The 22,672-nt window shown below is 38.0% G+C and overlaps 2 protein-coding genes across 2 annotated transcripts; one reads left to right on the top strand and one right to left on the bottom strand.

The window, feature by feature from the left end:
* Window positions 1-2,417: 2,417 nt before the first annotated feature.
* LOC111568709 (chymotrypsin-like elastase family member 3B) lies at window positions 2,418-5,105 on the top strand. The gene is made up of 8 exons (XM_023270485.3): window positions 2,418-2,518; window positions 3,295-3,383; window positions 3,631-3,713; window positions 3,919-4,044; window positions 4,249-4,385; window positions 4,538-4,680; window positions 4,776-4,928; window positions 5,031-5,105. The coding sequence occupies exons 1-8, from the start codon at window positions 2,479-2,481 to the stop codon at window positions 5,046-5,048; spliced, it is 789 nt and encodes a 262-aa protein (XP_023126253.2). The 5' UTR covers window positions 2,418-2,478; the 3' UTR covers window positions 5,049-5,105.
* Window positions 5,091-12,838, bottom strand: wrnip1 (WRN helicase interacting protein 1). Its single transcript, XM_023270484.3, has 7 exons — window positions 12,216-12,838; window positions 10,544-10,738; window positions 9,451-9,689; window positions 8,042-8,265; window positions 6,460-6,615; window positions 5,996-6,075; window positions 5,091-5,868 (listed from the first exon to the last, which is right to left on the bottom strand). The coding sequence occupies exons 1-7, from the start codon at window positions 12,807-12,809 to the stop codon at window positions 5,587-5,589; spliced, it is 1,770 nt and encodes a 589-aa protein (XP_023126252.2). The 5' UTR covers window positions 12,810-12,838; the 3' UTR covers window positions 5,091-5,586.
* Window positions 12,839-22,672: the final 9,834 nt, after the last annotated feature.

Raw genomic sequence — 22,672 nt, 5'->3', positions numbered from 1 at the left:
AAAAGAGCAAAACTAAACGTTTAAGAAGAATCAAACTAAAGACGAAAAAACATTTCAAAAGACACCAGTTAGACTTTAGAAGATCAAATTAAACAGAAGAGACAATAAAACGATCAAAAAGAGCAAAAACAGATAAAGGGCTTAAAGCATTTTCTAGTCTGAAATGAAAACATCAAGTTGTTTCTTCAAACATTTCCTCTTTCTATGTTCTTGGTTTGATTATGGACAGATTTACTAAGACCTCATTTCAGAAAACTGCTTTCCAGATAAAGTCTACTAGTAGTTGAAGGCATGGATCAAACTAATGTTACCTTCTGATCTCCACAAACTTTACTGTTCAGTGAAGAGAATCAAAGTTTGTTAAGGATTTCTAAAAAACCCACAGGTGAAGGTCTGAGAAGAACTCAGATGGATGGTCTAAATGTGAAATCAAGACTCATGGTCACAAGTTTTAAGGCTTCTGTTAACCAGAAAGTTCAAACTAACAGAGAAGTACTGAGAAACTTTTAAAATTTCAGTCCTCAGACTGTCTGAAGGTTCAAACTAACAGAGAACTACTCAGGAACTTTTAGGTTTTCAGTCCTCAGTGTCTGAAGGTTCAAACTAACAGAGAACTACTCAGGAACTTAGAAGATTTCAGTCCTCAGACTGTCTGTCTCAATCGTACGACGTAGTGTGTAATTGTATGCAGCACAGTGAGACGGCATACTTCTTGTTTCCGTTTTCACGCCGTCTACATCAACGGAATGCACTGAAACTTTGCCCCTACTAGCTTAGCCTCGCTGTAGCACGCAGCTCAAAGGGGCGTGTCCTATCTACTCATTCATATCTATGAGAACAACAGTGGCTGCACATAAGGACGCCTGACGTTGATTAGCTGCGTAAATACCATTATATACAGTCTATGGTAAATACGTATGTGAATCGCATCATTGGCTGCAGCAGCCAGTCACCGGTCACTCACTGACTCACATTGAAAAATAGCACAGAATGAATTGTTACGTGTTTATTTTATTTACAATTTAGGTTGGATTTATTTATTTTTTGTGCGCAGCGCAGATTTTCTGTGCGCGGAGACCGTGCCAGCAGTGCGCAATTGCGCACGCGCGCAGCTTAGAGGGAACAGTGGTCTTAACTTTAATTTTCAAGTTAGTCTGGTAAATTTCCAAAATTAGTAATCCTAAGAGAAAGATAGCTCTTAAGATTACTGTGATCTGAGTCTACACAGAATCTACACAGTCATAGTTACACATACTGTGGGTTTAAACTTTATTTTTTCATTCAGTCAGATACATTTGTATTACTATTTATATTTGTGTATATATTTATTTGTACTTAAAATATATATATATAATGTTGAAGGGTATTAACCTTACAATTTACATTTTTTCCCTGTTAAATTCATTGTCTTAACTAACTTTAACTTTAATATTTAAACATGTTAGGTACGTTTGTGGCACCAGTGTTATTTTTCTACAGGTTTTCTACTGTTTTAAAAGTGCTACATTAATGACAGTGACATGATTGTGACATTGACTCAAAACATCAATCTATTCATAATTTCACTGCCAAACAGCTAAATCAACCCTTAATCTGTCCAGCAATCAGAAAAAGCAAAAAGTTCAGGATTTAAAAAATTGGATTTATTTATTTTTATATAAGGGGAACAACCTCTCTATAACCATTCACTTCTGGCTTTATTCTCTTGCATTTATACCTTTGTTTAGACTCAGAAACCCTTGAAAATTAGCAAGTTAAGTAGATTTTAAGGGGTGCATGACTTCTCCCTTAATTTGGAATATTTGGTTAATTTTTGCAGTTTTAACAAAAGAACTAACTAAACTCTTTCAGTGTACATTGACCTTAATTGAAAAAAGCATTTAGAATATTAGTTACACACTTCACCAATCCGTTCACAGCTTTTGCGGCTCTTTAATTGCATAACTATTAAATTCTCAAAGGCAAAACCCAATCCCTTGAGAAACATTCAATTTTCAGAAGAATTTCTGCGTTAAGTAGATTTTAAGAAGCCCAGAACATTTTCTTTTGTTTACACATTCATTTGAAATGTTGAAAAATCTCTTGATGATTGAATTATTTTAGCTGTGTATGCATACTATTTAAATTTGTAAAAGGTAGTTCCTATAGCTGTGTAATTGTCTGAAATTTTTGGACAGATAATTGACTTCCATTTGACCTTTTAGCCACATTACACAAAACATAGCAAGCGCCATAAGGTTGATTATTGTTTTTGATATGGTTTCATAATTTAAGAATCTATATTGTACTGCATTATTGAAATATCTCAGTCTGCACATAATATGTACAGTTGGGCTTATTGCTTTAATCTGACTTTTTTCTGTAAGTACACAGTGGTGTCACCATCTGTAGAATGGAAGGAACACTCCCAGGCTGTGTCTGGACTGATTCCCATAAATAGCTCTCGTTGATGACTCACTTCTTTTGGATGAAGAAGAGATGGAGCTTGCACTCGTCTTCCTGCTGGCTGTCACAACTGGTGAGTTTGTACTAAATACATCATAGCTGAAGATTGTAGTTCCTGCCTATTGTAAATATGAAGCATGCTGGCTTTTCAGTTTTCTATGGTTTTCTATGAAATGACCCCTTTGCATTTTTTTTCTTCCTTCATGTTTTGGTAGACCTCAAATTCGGCAAACTGGAAAAACTAGGATAAAATCTCTTGGGTAGCTATGAATTGTTTATTTCCATTCATTCCAGCTACCATGGAGCATGGCCTCTTTGTGAACTCTGAATCATTCAGCCTCTTTTTATTTATTTTGATTCACCCCTTATATAGCACAGAATATCAATTTAGATAAGTATATGAAACTGTTGTGATGTGAGTTTTATTTATGTCTTCAGTTGCCTTTTATTTCATTTGATACTGTGCCACTAATGGAGTTTGTCCAAGTTGTGCAATGGTTTGTGCAGGGTCATCTGTTCTGTTGGCCAAAGATAATCCACAACAAGCTGTGCAGTTATCAAGAATAACACACAGGGGGCTTTTTACTATTGTTTTTATAAGGATTGTCTTGTTACAGCACCATGCAAGCCATCATTTAATACTCATAATTCATTTAGTTACTGAGTATTAATTTAGAATAGCAGTGCATTGCTTCTGAACTGTGCATTTAACACAGATTAAAGCACACCTTTGTGGCCAGTCAGACTGCAGAGTTCTCTTTGGCTGCTGTGTTTGTGAGAGAAAGGTATATGTACATTGGCGACCCTCTTATTTAGCTTGTCCTGGTTCTGTCTCTCATGGTGGTAAAGTGTCTGGGTGTGGTGAACCCAGCTATGAGCCAAACACCAGCCGTGTGGTGAATGGGGAGGAGGCCCGTCCATATAGCTGGCCATGGCAGGTGAGTCAGCACAAACACAAGTCTATTTCCTTCTAATAATGCCAACATGAAACCAGTATACAAGGTGACAAAGTAAACTAACTTTCAAAGATACTGAATTTAATAGTACCTAAAAGACAACAGTTTACTGATCTAGTTTCTCATCAGACATATTGTGTCTAATCATGGTTAATATTAATGCTATTTTCTATGCATTTCTACAGAATGTTTATCTGTAGTAAGTTTGTCAGTTTTCTTTAACACTTAGGTTTCTCTGGAGTCTTTCTTCCCCACTTGTGGAGGAACTCTTATTGCTCCAGACTGGGTCTTGACCGCTGCACACTGCATTACGTGAGGAAAAGCTTCTATGTTGCATTTGCATCTCAGATATAAGTAGTTGTTTTAATTAAAACGTGATGGAAGGCAGCTGAGTAATTGTAATTAATGTGCTCCATCCTGAGCCAGAGAGCAGTGTCCACAGAACTGAGGTGCTGCAAAGTCACCTTGACCATTCCTTCTGTTATGTTATGAACAAAGTTTTTCTTTTCCAATCCAGATTCCACACATACAGGGTGGTTCTTGCTGAGCATGATATGAACAAGGAGGAGGGACCTGAACAGTCCATCATGGTGGCAAAAATGATCATTCATCCTAAATGGAATGACAACTGTGTGTCTTGTGGGTAAGCTGTTGCTCCAGGTCTGTTATGAAGAACCTCTAGTGTTCTTGGAAGAGGTGTTTATTCTAACGATTTCTATTGAAACAGCAGAGAAGAAAATGGATTTGACCTAAATGTAAACCTGTGGGGGAAAAAATGCACTTTACATAATAATGTGGACTCACAGCAAATTACATGTTTTACTTATTGTTTCATTCTGCTACATAGGAATGACATCGCCCTGCTTAAACTGGAGAAGAGTGCTGTTATCAATGACAAGGTTCAGCTGGCCTGCCTGCCACGGCACGATGCTGCTCTTACCCACAACCAGCCCTGTTATGTCACGGGCTGGGGTCGTCTCTACTGTAAGACCTGCTGCTAACATCTGGCTAATGTGGGGTGTAGTGTATGTTTGTGTAATTCAAAATAATGAATTGTTCTGAAACCTGTGGTGACGCATCAAATATTATTCAAATTCCCAGTTGTTATTACAATAAGCATACCATTTTCTCTTTAGCTGGCGGGCCTCAGGCAACTACGCTGCAGCAGGCTCTGCTTCCTGTGGTGGATCACAGTGTCTGTAGTCAAAGTGACTGGTGGGGTAGCTCAGCAAAGACAACAATGGTCTGTGCAGGAGGAGAAAGCAAATCAGCATGCCATGTGAGTAACAAGCACATAACTTAATGTTCTATTTATGTAAAACAAGCAAATGCTGTTGTTACCTGCTCCTGTATCGATCTGCCATCAATTTCCAGGGCGACTCTGGAGGCCCTCTGAACTGTAGGAGCAGAGATGGCAGATGGTACGTCGAAGGAGTGACTAGTTTTGTTGATGGACGTGGATGTAACACCCCTAAAAAGCCCACAGTCTTTACCCGTGTGGCTTCTTTCATCCCCTGGATCAGTGAGGTGAGGGAAGCAAACCAAAACCCAAAATCAATCATTGCACATAAATCCATACAGAAGGCTCTGTGGAATGTACAAACTTAATCTGGTGACCTTTCCTTGCAGACAATGTCCCAAAACTGAGGAAGTCTGAAGAAACTGATCATGACGTGACAGAACAATAAATGAAATGTCCATACACTTGGCTTTTATTTCATTCAAATATATACAAGGCTATGAGAAATGTAAAGTATTTGTCAAATAAAGAAACACACATTTTAAGCAATTTAAACAGTGAGTGCAAAATTGTCAAGGATAGTACAAAGGTATATCTTAATATTGAGAGATTTAACAAAGTAAATGGAAATACAAAACAAACTGTGAATATTCATCCACTGTATTAAAATGGATTTAGGACAATTATGTGAACATTTCTGAACATAAATGAAATGTAAAGTTGTCCAGTAATTTGAATAGAACATGATGACTGACTGATGGACTCCAAATGTAAATGAACTTTTGGCAAATGATTAGTTTATTTAAACATAAGCCAAAATTCTAACTGTAAGTGATCAACAGCTATAATCAAACTTCTCCCAAAACACATTTTTCTTAAGCAGCTTTGGCTTTACATTATTCAGAGTAAATTATCACAAAATATTACAAAGTAAAATTATCACTCTTATGGGTCAGCAGGCGTCCATTTGAAGAAGTTAATGTCTCGCAGCTCTTCAGGTAAGTACTCCTGCTCTACAGGATGGCTGAAGGCTGGGTTGTATTTGTAGCCTTTAGCGTAGCCCAGTTGTTTCATCAGCTTGGTGGGGGCATTGCGGAGGTGCAAAGGGACAGGAGGCAAAGGGCCTTTGTGTTTTCTCAAACAGGCCTTCACATTATCATAGGCCTGGTAGATTTCCACAGACTTGGGGGCTCGAGCCAAATAGACCACACACTGGGCCAGAATCACCTGGCAGCAAATGAAAGAAAGAAGGGCAACACAGGTAAACACTAAAAGGACGCAACTTTGGGAAGACAGACTGACAACTAGGGTTAATACGTTACAATTAAAACAATCACTGGCCAGGTGATCCTACCTCACATTCAGGCATTCCAATGAAGTGGCAGGCTTGGAAGGCAGACACAGCCTGAGGGAGAGCGGAGGGATCTGCCAGTCCTGAGAAAGACAAAGATGCAACACATTCAGTCACCCTAAAATATTAAACACAAGTTTTCTAAATCATTATTTCATTTAGCAGTTTGTATGTGCATTTCAGTCTACTAAGCATTTTCTTTCCTGTAAAAGTTTCACTCTACGCGGTTCATGTTCCCATAAAGTGTTTTTTTTTAAAAACTAAAAGAAAATATTTAAGAGTTTAGATCACCACAAACAATATAATTGAATCTAAATCTTATAAGCAACAAGTATGGTGAGATAGGTGGGTCTGAATAATGCAATCTCTTTTCAAGTAATTGGTAGCTGTATATTGTATGATGACAGTTGGAAAATTTTAAAACAATAAAGAAAATCTGAATTGCTGTGAAACATAAATTCACCCACCCACATCCTCACTGGCGAAGCGGACCAGCCTGCGAGCTACATAGAGTGGATTCTCTCCGCCCTCCAGCATGCGACCCAGCCAGTACAGAGAGGCATTCTCATGGGAGCCTCTCATAGACTTATGTAACGCTGAGATACAGTTGTAATGCTCCTCACCTTCAAGTAACACACACAGGAGAGAAGGTCATTCTTCAGGTGGCATCATTTTCCCAAGCTTTCACCAAGGTTTGAAGGACATTACATACATGCTGTCTTATAAATGGAAACGCTTCATAATACAAAGAAACCAAAAATAAAGACTGATCAGACCAAATAAAGGGGTGAATAGTGCATCTGATAAGGTCATTAGCCAAGCTGAGGGACAGTTTCATCACACTGTGAAGCAGGGAACAGTAAAGCTCAATCTTTTGGGACAGCTGAGTGTTATGTAACAGGGCAGCGTGGAGGACTAACAAGTCTTACAAGGGCAGTTATCCATGAATGCTCAGCAAAAGGCGTAGATGACCGGCTAAAACTACAGTATGTAGATTTGAAAAACTCAACCTATTAATAAACACAGTGCTGATGGTACTGAAGTTGTAACTAAGAGAACAAAACAAACACTGAATCTCTGTATTTGTTAGCCGTCAGTTATGAAAACACCAAATTACAGCAATTCGAGGGCTCTACAAAAAACCAGAACATATCTATGGTGCTCCTAATCAACTTTGAGCAAGGATATAAATAACCCCAGGTTACATGCTTTGTTGATTTTTTTACTCCCCTCTTATCACCCAATGCTTTTCACATGAAAGCAACATGAAGACATTGTGATCACAGTTATTGGAAAGTAATGTGATACGGCTGTTAAGCTCAAAGCATAAAGTTATTTAGGTGAAGGAATTATAGCAGGTGTTATACTGAGAGAATTTTAAAGATGTGGATTTGTAAAATATGAGGCAATGTGTCATTGTGCTGTCTGACACATGCCCTAAATAATCCTTTTAAAATGCCTATTGTTTTATTGAAACAACCTTTGTCTCAGGTTTTATTGCCAATGTTTTAAAGTCAAAGAAATTTGAAGTTGCAGCTTCACTTCATCGATTCAAGTGTATTGTAAACAGGAATGTGCTTCAATCTGTGACTCAAAACAGAGTTTCCAACCCCTTGGCCCTGATCTGGTGCTTGTCTTGGCGCATTTACTATTGGACCATGCTTTTACCTTTTTGTCCAGTCTGTGACAAAACTGTCAATATATAAATACGCTGGTATGCAAAATAGCTTGGAACACTAAATTTAAAATGCAGATCTTTTTTTTTCCTTCTACAATAAAAAAAATATAAAGTTGGAGTGGAAGTGCATTTTCAGAATATCAGATTTGTCTGAAATGAGGCAGGATGTTTGGAAAAAGACAGAGCAGAAACGGTTTAAGAATATGTTATAGTATTATAAACCTGAATTATTATTCACAGCCGGGTGTACAGTGATCTACACTAAAGGTCAGCCAGTTTCCATAAAAGAAACTTAATAGAATCAAGGTTCACTGGAGTTTCTTTGCATAATAAGACCAGTAACATTCACAAGCTAGGTAGAGTGAGCTTACCAGCTTTATCATAGAGAATATGAGACCTCTGGAGACCCTCCTTGATATGTTCCTCTGTCACCAGTATCTCCTGAGGAGAACCGTTTTGGGCTGACACCTTTGGTCGGGCCAAGCTCACCTGAGCCTGAACGGCCAGCTGGAGACTGTTAAGTGCTGTTCTTGCATCACCGTCACAAAGGTAGGCTATAGTGTCCAAGGCTTTTTGTTCAATGAAAATACTTGTCCTAAAAACAATAATATATAGCAGATATACTGTATCAGTGTTAAATTTTTTTAACATATATGTAAGGAATAAAATTAATATATATTGAATCACAAATAAAAATGTTACAGTGAGAGTTCTTTCCTTTTTAACTAGTCAGAAAATGTACAACTATGTGGCGGCATTGTTGCCAAATCAATACCTAATTGCTCTCCTTCTCAAAAATGTCACTGCAAATGAGAAAAATCATAGAATGCAAAGTGACTTTTCATCCATTCATGCATTATCTACACGCCACTTAATCCTCATTAGGGTCGCAGAGGGGCTGGAGTTTATCCCAGCTGACTTACGGGTGAAGGCAGGGGACACTCTGGACAGGTCACCAGTCTATCACAAGGCTACATATAGAGACAAACAATCACACTCACATTCACACCTAAGGACAATTTAGAATTACCAATCAACCTGATCATGTTTTTGGACTGTGGGAGGAAGCTGGAGTACCTGGAGAAAACCTACGTGTGCACAGGGAGAACATGCAAACTCCATGCAGAAAGATCCCGGGAAGGCCGGGACATGAACCGGGAATCTTCTAGCTGCAAGACGAAAGTGCTAACCACCAAGTCACTGTGCAGCCCCAAAGTGACTTTTCATTTTATTGTAAGTATAGTAATTTTGTCAATGTCTGGATTTTATAGAAACAACTCATTCATCCAGACAGCTGACTGGTTTGAAGAGATGTTAAGTTGTTGACACATTTTGGTCCAAACCTCTGAACTAAACCTGCTCCTCTGCTGGAGAGTGTCTGTTGCCATTGTGATGTACCCAGGATAAAAGCCAGCTTCACTCTAGTCTAAACCTCAAATTAGCTGCCTAACCCTTTAATCTCAATACGTGTTGCAGGCCCAGACTTCAGTGCATCCCAGACAACATAGCTATCACATTGTTTAGACACGCGTCTCACATCATCTGCTGCTAGTAGTAAACAGCTGTCTACGAGTCTATTTCCTCTGTCAACATATGAGTCCAGATCAGAGGTGAGGGGATTGCTGCGGCTCCATCAACTACTAGCACACGCCTCCCATATATTACTGAACTGAATCCACTAAGCCAGGAACAGAAAAAAAGGGAAAACCTCCCACTTGACTAAAGAATTTTGAGTTGTCATGTGTGACACTACAGTGAGGAGCAGCAGGGGAGCACTTACTCATTTCCATGTGTTTGGCCTTGATCTTTGGGATTTGCTGGATCATGTCCCAGGATTTTGATCCCAAGTCTGGCCACAGCCCTGTCCAGGATCAAGCCCATTGCTTCCACAGACAACTTCTCCAGGACCAGCACTCTGCATCTGCTCAGCAGGGCAGCGTTCACCTGAAAGGACGGGTTCTCAGTGGTTGCTCCAATCAGAGTTACCGTCCCGCACTCCACATGGGGAAGGAAGGTGTCCTACAGATATGCACACATTATGAGTGAAAACCAATAGGCAATTGCAAACATCGAAGCAAAAAAGATAAAGACTCTGCCTTATGCTATATTACGGGTGAGTACTCTACTACTTTGCTAATTCTTTATTATATTGGGGGATTTGTTTATAATGATGGCATGACCACAAAACACAGCCACTACTATATTGTGTATTTTCATGCTTATTGGGTCACAAACAAGGATCTGGACAGGTTCTTTTTACTATCTGATGTGAGGATTAACTTTTACATAACACAGGACTTCCTAGACTGGCTTCCTGATAGCAACTGTGTTGAAGGGAAAACTATCAGATGCAAGAAGAACCCTGAGTAACTGCTGCATACTGGCAATTTAGCTGAAAAAATGCTTTATATATTTGTTTGGCATAACTACTCAAAAAAAATGAAAACTGTTTACATTATTTTTATAAGTATAGTATTGTTGAAGAGGGGGAACAACCAAGTGTTTATTCTGAGTAAACATATTTTCACAATGGTGTGTTTAAGTCAAGCAGAAAGGCTAGGTTGTAAGATATCCATACCTTTAATTCATACACAGATAATTTAACAGGGGATTATCAATAGAAAGAACACTGTCAAACATGACCATCTTAAAACACTACAACAAAATCCACTGATAAAGACACAGACATTGGTGTTACTTCATATGTGTGGTGAAAAAATGGAGGATGAATCCAAACATTACTTGACTACCTGTAGTATGACGTACAGATTATGTCATTGTGTCCCCAATAGTTATTTTGACCAGTGGATGGATTTTGTATCTAAAGCGGACACAAACTGTAATCAGACTACTTTTCTGGCTCAATACTCCACCTGTTGGGATTTGTTGAAGCGGTGGATTTCATCAATGAACAGGATGGTCTTCCTCTTGCACAGTCGGAGCTCATTCTGCGCCTGCTTGATCGTCTCTCGGACGTCATTGACGGATGCACTGGTGGCAGACAGTGTAACAAACCGGGCCGTTCCCTTCCTTTTACTGTTGCTGGCGATAATGTGGGCCAGAGTGGTCTGAAAGACAACAAATCACAAACAAAACTATTTGAAAAAAATGTGTGAAGGAGAGGCAGGTCACATAATACACCTTCCTCTGAGTGTCTTGTCAATCTCTTCACTGCAATCTCTAACTCCAAAAATAACCATTCAATGGGGAAACCTGAGCGCTGGAAGACAAATGACAGGGCGAGTTAAAGAGGTAAAGTGTTCGGAAAGCATGTTGACAAAGTCTGAGGATGGCGAGCTGCAACACAACAATCCATGCTAGTAGCCTGGCATACTTAAGAAATCATTAACATGTTTGTTCACACCCGATAAAGAGAACAGTTACAAGTACAGAGCTCACTGCCACAGACTTCTTAACTCACTCTTTCAACAGGGCTTAAAAGTTTTATGTCATTCACTTCTATTTCAAGTTTTTGCTGAAGAATAAAACAAAAAACATGGTACAGTTATGTACTAGTTATCTTTATGCTTGCAATGCAACAGCTGAAATGTCATTCTACTCCACATCTTTAAACAATTATTATAAAATGTTCCACGAGAATATGTTTAATAATGTGGTTCTATTTTTTCTTTGTAATAAGAGTAACCTGACCTTGACCTCTGAAAGTTACAATTATCCAGTTACTGAAAGATATATTTTTCAGCAATATTCTAACATACTATATGAGAATTCTACATCTTTTATTCCTTCCCTTACTTTCAATAATTTACACAGCTCTGTTATTTTCTTGCATTTTAAAGATCAAATAATGATTAGTCAATCAGTTGATTTTGACAGTCATGTCCATTTTCAAGCAAAACTGTCAAACCTTTACTGCTTACAAAGTTTCTCAAATGAAATAATGTGACATTTTTCTTTTTAAGAACAAACTGTAAACTGACTGTATGGAAAAGTTATTGAAATAAAATAAGTAATTTGAACAGATCCTGTTGAGCTGTTGAACATTATATCAGACTGCAGTCACTATTTTATAACACTTCATGGCCAAAGGCATTCATTAATAGACAAAATAATTGGCAGTTAAAACAATAATGAACAGAATTACTATTTACCTTACCCTAGATGAAAACATAAATAGATCAAAAGATTAACCCATTACAAAAATAATCCTGTTCATATTTTTAAGCTTCAGTAATAGCTATTTGGGGTAATAACAACATCAGAAGGATGCATTACATGAGAGCTTAAAGGATTATTGGATAGACAGGAAAGCAACCAACAGGAATTTCTGACAAATCTACTGGGTGGATTATTTTCTGTAATTGTATAACCTAAAAAATTGTCATGATCAATTTATTAGCTAATACCGAAAATAATTAGTTGCATCCCTGGAGCTGGTGGGGCTTCAGTGATAAAGGAACATCTAATTCAGAGACAGTGTAACCACAAGTAATCATCTACTTCACATATGGAACAGGACACAGTAAAAAACAGTAGAGATGCTGCACCACACCGGATGCTTCATCTCCGCTGTCGGCTCCACACCTTTCCACAGCCCGGTGGTCCCCACAGGATGAGAGACGGGATTTCCTGGGAGTCCAGAAGTGAGCGGAGGAGCGTTTGTTGACCTACAACTTTACTTTGACCGAAGTATTCCTCCAGGGTGTTGGGCCTCAGTGTGTCCGCCAGAGGTTTGTCTACAGTGAACAACGTCCGGGGAGACAAATCATGAGCTGCCTTCACAGTCTGCCCAAGTTGCTGGTTCTTCGCAGGCTCTGCTCCGAGCTCAGCCTCAGTCAGTAAACGTTTCACCCCCTTGTTGCCAGACCCAGAGGGACTTTGTTTACTTGTAAACAAACCGTTCCGTTCATTTTGAACTGACACTTTCCCCTTGTTGGTGTGAAACAGAGAAAACATGGAGGAGGAGGAAGAAGAGGAGGTGGTGGCCGCAGTCTCCGCAGTAATGCGAGTTTTCTTTACCGGAGGTTCGCTGTCGTGTGCTGTGGACGGACTGCTGTCGGTGTCGCTCTTCAGCAGACACACGTCGAGGTGTCCGTTAATTGTACCGGCCGTGAAGTCTTTGAAACAAACGGGACATTGCACCGAGTCCGGAGCTGCGTCTGTCATGTCGGACGCCATGTTGTTGTTACCCGCTCAACTTTTGACCTGTAGTCACGTGACCAAAACACAGCTTCGATATAAAAGTTATTAAAGTTGTTTATGACCCAAATTGAAGCTCCACACGTAAACCAGACGCGACATCCTTTTTCTAACAAGCTAGCAGAATGAATGCAAATATATAATTATGTCCATTCAACATTTTCCGTGGACTTCCTTTGATTTATTTCATATCTGTGTGCGTTTACGTGCCGATGAGACGGTCGGTCATTTGGCTTTTTCTGGTCCCTTTATACAGTATGTTTGCTATGGCAGCACATTACGTTCATAATAAATAAATAAATTAACGTGAGATTTTAATTCGCAATTATGACCCGCTATTTCATTAATACAAAGATTTCAAAAAGATTAAAAAAAATCCAGATGTCACAATTACTATTATATATATATATATATATATATATATATATACATATATATATATATATATATATATATATATATATATATATATATATATATATATATATATATATATATTCATTATATCCAAGTTTATATCTGTCTACACAGGATGGATATTTAAGCTCCTTTTCACATTTTCATTAGATGTTTAACAGCCATAAAATATGTTTCCCACTGCATTGTACAAAAGTCACTAATTGCAGCAGCTTTTCAGTCAACACTGGATTCTGGTGATATGTTTATACATGCCTTAGTGACTCATGAGCCCTTGGACCCTGTTTATCAGATTAACTTCTGGTAATAATTACAACACTCATCACTGTGAGCCCTTTGCTGAAGTTCCTAATCGTGTTTCACTACCTTACATTACCTCGTTACCGTCTTTTAATTCAAATGATTGGATTACACTGCAGGTGGCAGATGTTTTTACTGAGCTTTACTCATTGGGCACCTGCAACCGGGAATAACCTGCAGAATGATCTAAAGCTTGACTCATTTTTATTCTATGGGTAATTAAGGGCTTAAATTTAATCTCATTGTTAATCTATTTTGAAAACTTCATTGCTCTAAATAATGGGTTTTTGTTGTTTTACTAACTTTTTGTTTTAATATTTTGTGGTTGTCCAAGTTTCTTTTTGTGCCTGCATAATTTATTTTCCTTAGGATGTTGTAAATGAGGCCTTTGTACCTGAATGTATCTGAGTTTTAATAAATAAGTCTCTTAGGTCATTCAATTAACGTTAAGTTAGAAATAGATTTTGTTGATTAGGGACCTTTGCATAGGACTCACAGTGATGAATATTGTCATTATCACCAGTGTTACTCATGCTATGTATTAAGTGTAATTTTAGCACAAAACTTGAAACTTAAGTGGTGATCACATAGGACCTCTGGGTTCTTATGTTAATGTAATGTTTATTGATCTATATTATCCTAAATTACACAGGCTGGTAGGTTTAAATGAGGTTTGGTAATTGAATAACAAAGAAGTAAATAATAAAAAGGAATACATTAATTAAGAGGCTGCATTGAAAATAGTATGTATAAATAATAACCTGTAACAACTGAAAATTACATTCCTAAATAAATATAGTAATTTTTAAAAGAAATTTAATCAGGTTGTATAGATAATTTAGTACTTAAAGGAAAAGAAAATACATATACATAATAATTCTTAATGGTGCCATTTTCTTACAAACTTTATTGGTCCTTTACCACAACTTTCGTCTGTCTTTCTCTCCTTTTCTGCTCAGATAAAAGACCTGGCCAAGAGAAACATGCCGGAGAGGCCAACGAGGCCGGAAAGATAGAGAGAAAGCTCAGAAAGGAAAGGGCTTGCAGTCAAGTGTCCCCCTCAGGGAGAAAGACCAAGCTCAAGTCAGTTTATCAATGTGCCAGCAGTTGAAACATGACCAAGCTGGTCTTAATTCCCTATTTAGAGAAGGTGAACAACATGCGCTGCTTCTGGGAGATGAAGTTTGAAATGGAGGTATCCATGAAGTTCATAATTTCCATTTAAAAGATACTCATGCTATGCTATATTTTCTTATTATGCTTTTTCCTTTAAATATGTAGGAGCACCAGCCGACAATGCTAAAATACATAATTAGCTCAAATTATGAACAAAACTATTTCAAAATCTACTCTGAATAATACAACTAGTACAGATTTCTCGGTTATTTTTAATGATTATTCCTTATTCCATTCCATTATATATGATATTACAGATCATCAGAAACAGTCCTTTTGATATTTATTAGAAAATAAAGTGGCAAAATATGATAATACGTTTAATGCCAACTTACCATGCTGCACAAGTGGCAAAATTAAGGAGAGGTGATGGATATGACTTTGGATATGCTGAATTTAACACTAAGAAGTGCCAAAAAAGTGTAAAACAAGTAGTCTGGGATTCAATTAATCACATACTGCAGCTGAAACATAAGAACTATAAAACAAACTGAGACATTGTGAGTAATCAAAGAGCAATTTTGCCTTTTTTTTTTTCTTCATAGCAGCCATTAGATCCATTTGAGTAGTGAGAACATAGCTCCCATCCAAAAGTGATCTCATTATTGTTGTTGGCAGACCTGGTGGTGAAGCCAGACGAGGTTTGGGAGTTTTCCAGACATGCTACATGTAGCTGTGACCGGCCATGGGTGGCGAGATGATGCATTCTTGGCATTATGGCTTTTATGTGTTTCACACCCAAAGTGTATTTGTGGCGCAATATACGAAGACTGTGCTGTTGGGCTTTAAAGGCCTCAGTGATACCAGCTTTGCACTACTCCTTAGAAGTTCTTTTGGATTGACATTTAGTAGTTATTCTATAAATTAATGGCTGTTGTGTTTACATTGGATGAAGTAATATAGGTGTGCAAAGACTAAAAGTTTCTATAAATTTACCGCAGTTGCGACTATGGTGTGGAAGCCCTCATGTGATAGTCCATGTGACATTTGTGGCAGTAATCTAATAGCACAGGCTATTTATTTACACTATATCCAAGTATCTGTGTTGACAGCAAGGCTTGACCCCCTCTCACGATTCTCTCAGTTTTCACAGCCAGTACTGTGTTGCACATTCTTCTGCTTTTGGACTGTGGTCCACATAGTTTATGAGAGGAGGATATGGGATAAAAAGCATATAAAATTAAAGGCTTGCTTCCATGTGAAGATGGATTGACTTGATAGAGTGACAGAGAGCTTGTACCTCACACACCCTTTGCCGGCACCTGTCACTCTTTTGTCATGAGGACAGACCATTCGTCCTTTGGTTGCAAGTGCTGATTGGTGTGGGGGAGTAGACTGAATTAACAGAGGCTATGGAGGATAGTGTAGTATTAAGGTTTGGGCAGTACTCACCCTGAGAAGTTGCTGTCAGCTCTTCCAACCCTCCACTTGAGACGGCTCTCTCTAAGCTCCAAGAGGCCCTTTGTAGTTAAAGATAGGTAAAGAAGAAGTTGCTGAGGAAGGATGAAGAGTAAAGTGAAAGCCATGGCTAGCTGTGTCACAGTCTGGAACATTTGGCTTGTCGACAGCATGTGTCTGGTTGTTTCCTACTTCTGGCGTCGGCTGTGTGATGTGCTCTGCTACAGGAGGAGACACAGGGCATCTGCGTTTCAGGTACAAAACTGCTGGGCATGTAAACTAATACTCAAACATTAGCTAAAAGACACGAGCACATACTGGCATTCTCAAAAAAATGTAACTTGACTATTAACCCGGTAGTAATAGCAGCAGTTGCAATTGTTGTTGGTAGGTTCTTTCTGTATGAATTACTATCCAGGAACAGTATTTTGCATTGTCGCAGTTGTTGGTATTTGGAGTCTGTTGTAATGTTTAATGATCTGTCAGATGGGCCACAGACGATTTTCAACCTTTTAGCACAATTCTGTTGTATTTAGATTTGTTCTAGTCCCTTGAAATGAACTTAATTGTATTGTTACAGAACCAAAGCTCAGTTCTTGCAGCATTTTTCTTGATTTGCTAAGACTTATATATAAGATGCCTTGAAGATGCTAGACGTTGCCATGGTTATGCTGCATCAGAAGCTGATTTGGTGTTGGTGGAAAACATTGGACTACTAGCATATGATTATTTTATGTAGGCTGAATATCACATATTCATCATCATTTAGTGGCTTATTGCATGCAAATGGGACGAGACTACAGAAAATAATTACTGCATTTTGAGTTCTGTTTTTCATTTCTTTGAAACACTAGCTGTGTTATTGTTCATTACTCCTTATTAAACAGATCGCCTAACTAATACTATAAATACCACCAAAAACTCTGGGCTGTCTTCAGAAGAGAGGGCAGCAGCTGGTGGATCAGCAACACTTAATAGCCTACATTACTCGATAATCTCATTGTCCTCATAGAATGTCTCACAAGAAAGGCTAATTGGCAATATCATAAAGTATTTTCTGGCATATTAGGGCCGTATTTCTTGTATTTTTCTCCGTCTTTTGAGTGAAATATCATTTTCAAGTGTCTCCATTGTATAGTTTATACACTGAGATGCACAAAGAGCTGTAAAATGAACCACAGCAGGTAAAGAGCACCTATGTGGGAGAAGGTTTTATGCACTATAGATTAGACTTTCTTGATAAATGTGATCAGATATATACTAATCTGCATTCCTACAGCCGTTTTAAAAGGAATGCCCAGATTTTGGTTGTTTAAAAGTGTTGTTGCTTGAACCTAATCAGGTCTGCAATACATGACAGCAGTTAAAAATATTCAGCGCAAGTTCTATATTACACAATACACAAGCTGCCAACATGAGGAGCTTCACAACGATGTTGTTGTATTGTGGCATCAGCATCAAATTTCATGAACAGTGGACTCTCAGCCGCTTCTTATGACACAGACAAATTTGGCAACTAGTGGAAATCCTCTTTAATCATAGTGCTATAATTATTTTACCTTTAGACAACAAACAAGTGTCACAAAGACAATTCAATGCCACGTGAACGTGTCAGTCAGTTTTGAACATTATTATTGTTGTAAAAGTAGAATTTATGGATGAGCTGCTGCCTCAGATTGAATTAGATTTTACAAGTGTAGCAGAAAAGCAGCCACCAAGTGGACATCTGTTTCATTCAGAAACCTATAAGCCCTTTTATGCAATCTTATGTGAAATTAAATACTTACTGTTGCACTCACTTATGTCATGTTATGCTTCATCTAAATGTCACATTTAATTGAATTAGTTAGCTCAACATACGGTGGATTATCCCTTCAGCAGTAATGCAATTGTCAATATCTTTGTGAAATATGAGCTTGGTAGTTATGTTGCGTGGATGTTTTGCTATGTTATGGATAGGAGCTGGAAGGATACATCTGAGATAAGAGTTGCTGGCATTTATTAGAGCAGGGTTAAGAGAATCTGCTGCAAAGGTACAGTTAAACTCGAGTTCACTCTAGTGGTAGAGCACAGCGGGCACAGTGTAGTGTTTCTGAGTAATGAAACAGGTTGAAAATCCTTCCTTTGCTGCCACCTAGTGAGTTTATGAGACTCTGTGGACGTCGCTTGGCTTCATGACTACGATGGTGAAATCAATGCAAATTTAACAGACCTGAAACCTTTACAGATCAATGCAAGAAAGCTTATCTGCCAGACAATACCAAGTAATTTTACTTTTAAATGTCTGCAACTCACCACAGGTCAGTTCAGTTTGTCTGCTTAGACATTTTTCCATTATTTATTTCCATCCTTAGTATATCCCGTGTCCCTGTGTCACATAGAATTCTTACTGAGAGACTTCTGCCCGGCAATAAATGTAAACACTACTCTGTATACACCACTGCTTATAAATACACACGTTCTGTAGTTATCCTTACGGCTGTGATAGTATACCTCAGAGACAAGCTGAAGCCCTCTCACCCTCTCCTGTTTCCATTCCTCTCTTGGCATTTCGGAGATCCACACTGACATTTACTGTAGAAGATCCACACGTATGTGACTAAGCTTTCTTTGCATTCTGTCACTACCTTTAATATCCTTTATGGCGTCCTCAATGTAAAGCACCTCTCTTATTTCCAGACTGATAATAATAGTGCATCTGGGAATATTTTCCTCAACAGCACTCCTCTTGACTTAGATGTTGCTGAAGTGCAATTGAGAATACTTGAGCTGAATGGACTGGAATGGTGCCTAGTGCTTAAACCATTTTAGTGTAGTCTTTGTGGACTTGTGTGATGCACTATAAGGTTGAGGTTACTTTTTTAAAAATCCTACTTGTCAAATGTGAATATTTGTTGGCTTTCTCTGTCCTCTAGTTTGAACCTAGACAAGTCAACTTGGACAGCTTTAGACACAGTTTTTGTTTTGTTTTTTCTGCATTCACTACCAGTCATAAATTTGGAGGCACCTTCTCCTTCAATGCTTTTTATTTATTTGCATTATTTTCTACATTGTAGATTAATACTGAAAATTAGCACTTTTTTGTTTATGACATAAGTCCATATATATTCTTTTATAGTTTTGATGTCTTTAGTATTAATCTACAATAATGAAATAAAAACCATTGAATGAGAAGGTGTGTCCAAACTTTTGACTGGTAGTGTATACAATGGTAATGGGTGATGGTTCTTCTCTTCCACTGATCAGTAGAACAATTTCTGGGGACGATGTGAGACTTTAAAATAAAAACAGCAAACTTAAAGCACTAAATATTGCACTTAAAGATTTTGTTTGGACTCTCAGTGAGACTTTACACCTCCATCATCCTTTACACAGGTGAACAATGCCCCCTACTGTTTGAAATAAAAACTTGAGCAGCAGTGATATAAGATATAAGCAAACCCTTTAATTAATAAAGTAGCGGTAAAAATTACTATTTTCCATTACAAGTAAAATTAAGCGACATAAAATTGTACTTTGAATGAATTTACTATTCGACCACTGTTGGTTTGTCCCAAACTGAACAAACCAACTAAAGGTTCCTGTAATGTTCCTAGCATGTCCAATTTTAAAAGGCATATTTGGTGAATTATGACTATATTTGGTTGCTTCAGCTTGGATGCATAATATGGACTAATTACATGAAACAAGACAAACATATTTGTGTGTGTGTGTGTGTGTGTGTGTGTGTGTGTGTGTGTGTGTGTGTGTGTGTGTGTGTGTGTGTGTGTGTGTGTGCATGCATGTGTGCGTGTGTTTGTATCTCTAATGCAATCTAATGTGGTTTTATAAAATTATGCAAGCAAAACCAAAAAGTCTGTCAAAGTACTGCAGTAGAATGTGTTTACATGCCAGGAGAAAACCGGAGATGACAGGGAAAGAACAGAAGAGGGTTCTCAGACATTAGCACAAGGAGTTAAGTTTCACGGTTGTCGCACACATTTAAGCCCACAAGTTTCCGAGAGAAAGTATAGCCAGAGCTGGCAGCCAGAGAAGTGTGTGAGTGGAGACGGGAGAGGTGACTGGACAGTAGCCACAGCACACATACCCCATGCTTCCCAGGACATTGTGTTCTCTGCAAGGGAGGTGGCGCTCCATTTTTAACAGTTCACCTTGTCTGGGTGCCAGACAAACAGCCTAATGCTGAGGGTCATGTAGGGCACAATATTCACCTCTTTTACCTCTCCTCATGTACAGTTTCAGGAAAAACAATGGAACAAAGAAATTACATTTAAATGCACTTCTTTCCTTTTTGCCCTCATGTGCCCTCACAAACATTCTTTCATTTGACCATGTGTGTACTGACACTCAAGGAAAATTAAATAGCTTCCAGCTCTCCCAACAGACACTGTGAAAAAATTAATTACAATAAGTAAGACTAAAGACTAAACTGTACATATATAATTATAAGCATTTTTGCTTCCCTGGGGTTCCCTTTCATGTACATCTGCTGTAAACTACTGTGGTAGAATATATTTGCCTTTCTCTGTGCATGAATAAAAAAGAAATCTATCTGTCTATCTATCTATCTATCTATCTATCTATCTATCTATCTATCTATCTATCTATCTATCTATCTATCTATCTATCTATCTATCTATCTATCTATCTAAATAAAATTTACACTACCGTTCAAAAGTTTGGGGTCAACCAGGCAATTTCATGTTTTCCATGAAAACTCACACTTTCATTCATGTGCTAACATAACTACACAAGGGTTTTCTAATCATCAATTAGCCTTTCAACACCATTAGCTAATACAATGTAGCATTAGAACACAGGAGTGATGGTTGCTGGAAATGTTCCTCTGTACCCCTATGGAGATATTCCATTAAAATCAGCTTTTTCCAGCTAGAATAGTCATTTACCACATTAGCAGTGTCTAGACTGGATTCCTGATTAATTTAATCTTATCTTCAATGAAAAAAATAATGCTTTTCTTTCAAAAATGAGGACATTTCTAAGTGACCCCAAACTTTTGACCGGTAGTGTATGTAAAACTTTATTAACAGAAAACTTGTGGGCTGCCATACACACATGCATATAAATATAAATACATATCTACTTTTCACCGACTAGGTGAGGACAATGCAGGGACAATGTTTCACCACAAGTTTCAATGAACAGTTAAGAATTCAGACAGTTATTTCCATGCAATATGTCTCTGAGGCCTTCATTTTGCCATTAGCATTCCTTGATATCAAATATTCCCACAATTATGCAACGATTTATTACAGCTGCAATGATTAATCAGCAAATTGAGTGCCAGAAAATTAATCTGCAATTATTGTAATAGTCACTGACATGTTTTAGTTATTTTTGAAGTAGAAACATCACATATTCTCTATTACTCGCTTATTGACTATAATGATGTGCTGCTTTTAGCCATTTATCATTGTAAATTGAATATCTTTGGCTGTTGGTGTTAGTCTGACAAAAAGTTTCTCACTATTTGTTGACATTACATTGACAAAACAATGAATTGGTTAATTAAGAAATAATTTGCATCATTACTTGCAGCACCAAAATTTAATATACAATGGTTATAAACTGGATTTATAGTCTGTGGTACTTTCCTATGTATCAGATTTTAATTTCACAGTCATTAGTGGTACAAAGGATACATGGCGACATTAAAAGCTTGAAGTTTTACTATTTAAAGGAGCTATTCCCTGTGCTCTATATCAATTTACCTTTACATTTTTTCCACTCAAGCCCTTAATGTCAAACTACGACCTCAACCAGGACACGCACATATGCACAAACATAGAACTATTCAGTATATTTCATGGGCTTTCTGAACACTTACACACTTGACAATGTCTCCAGACATCCTGATAATTTTGCTGTCACATTAGCTAAACAACATTTAATCATGCGCCAGTAGACCGGGCAGAGATTTCTCGGCTGCCTGTGCGTACACATACTTTCTCTTGGCAGAGAAGGTGAGAGAGGACTTTGAGCACCGGTCATGATGCTGTTACTTTCTTTGGCTTTAGTTTCACTGTAAAGTGTGTATAAACTTGATATTTGCTTTATGTCATAAGGCTCAGAGACCTAAGGTCTGTTTATATCCACCGTGGTGTTTAATAACCTCAGAGAACCCCCTACGTCTAAGCAATGTGATAGTCCCACCATAGTCTTCCATACTAATATTTAATGTGCAGCAACACTGCAGTTTTAACAGTGCCATGTTGCATAACCCATTTCTTTCCCACTTTAAAAAAATATCTGTAACAGGTACTTTAAATTCTTCTTGTTGCTTTTGTGGAAAATCCTGTCTGCCTGTTCTGTGCACACCACTGTATTAGAAAGTTGACTGTTCATGCCCCTCAAATTGACACAACATGCTGTGAATGACCTACGTTGTCTGTCATCTGTTGGTATCCAAAGACAGGTGTTCGTCCATGTCTCTCCTAGAATGATTGATGGGTGGTTTCATCTGTTTCTGCTCCGTCAGAGTTACTTGTTCTTTCCGCTGTAGCCATCTTGCTTGAGTGATATGCAGTGGG

The sequence above is a fragment of the Amphiprion ocellaris genome, chromosome 10 (assembly GCF_022539595.1).
Source record: "Amphiprion ocellaris isolate individual 3 ecotype Okinawa chromosome 10, ASM2253959v1, whole genome shotgun sequence".
Taxonomy (NCBI): domain Eukaryota; kingdom Metazoa; phylum Chordata; class Actinopteri; family Pomacentridae; genus Amphiprion; species Amphiprion ocellaris.
This window is presented reverse-complemented; position numbering and strand designations above follow the sequence as displayed.